The sequence below is a fragment of the Eimeria mitis genome, genomic scaffold (assembly GCF_000499745.2).
Source record: "Eimeria mitis Houghton genomic scaffold, Emh_scaff1623, whole genome shotgun sequence".
Classification (NCBI taxonomy): Eukaryota; Apicomplexa; class Conoidasida; order Eucoccidiorida; family Eimeriidae; genus Eimeria; species Eimeria mitis.
In genome coordinates this window covers 6,947-7,158 of record NW_013569937.1, presented here as the reverse complement: position 1 = coordinate 7,158, position 212 = coordinate 6,947, and the positions used below count along the sequence as shown (strand labels likewise).

General features: G+C 50.9%; 1 protein-coding gene across 1 annotated transcript in view; it reads left to right on the top strand.

Annotated features, from left to right (window-relative positions):
• Positions 1–62: 62 nt before the first annotated feature.
• Positions 63–212, top strand: part of EMH_0040670 (uncharacterized protein) — a gene marked incomplete at both ends in the record, with an annotated part of 3,389 nt that continues 3,239 nt past the window's right edge. Inside the window, one exon of the mRNA XM_013495533.1 lies at positions 63–123. Within this exon, the coding sequence (XP_013350987.1) occupies positions 63–123 (61 nt within the window). The remainder of the gene's footprint in view (positions 124–212) is intronic.

Below are 212 nucleotides of genomic sequence, written 5' to 3'. Positions count from 1 at the left end.
AAAAAAGAAAAAAAAAAGAAAAAAAAAAAACACATGTGTGTGTGTGTGTGTATAGGTTCCCGATGCGCACCGTGCTGTCTCCGCGGCGCGTGCTGCTGCAGTCTGTTGGTTTGCGTTTTGGTGGTTTGCTGCTGGCAGCAGAATTCGCGCTGCTGGAGGAGCTTTGCTTCGAGCAGCAGATGAGCAGCCAGCTGCTGCAGCACAGAACTGCA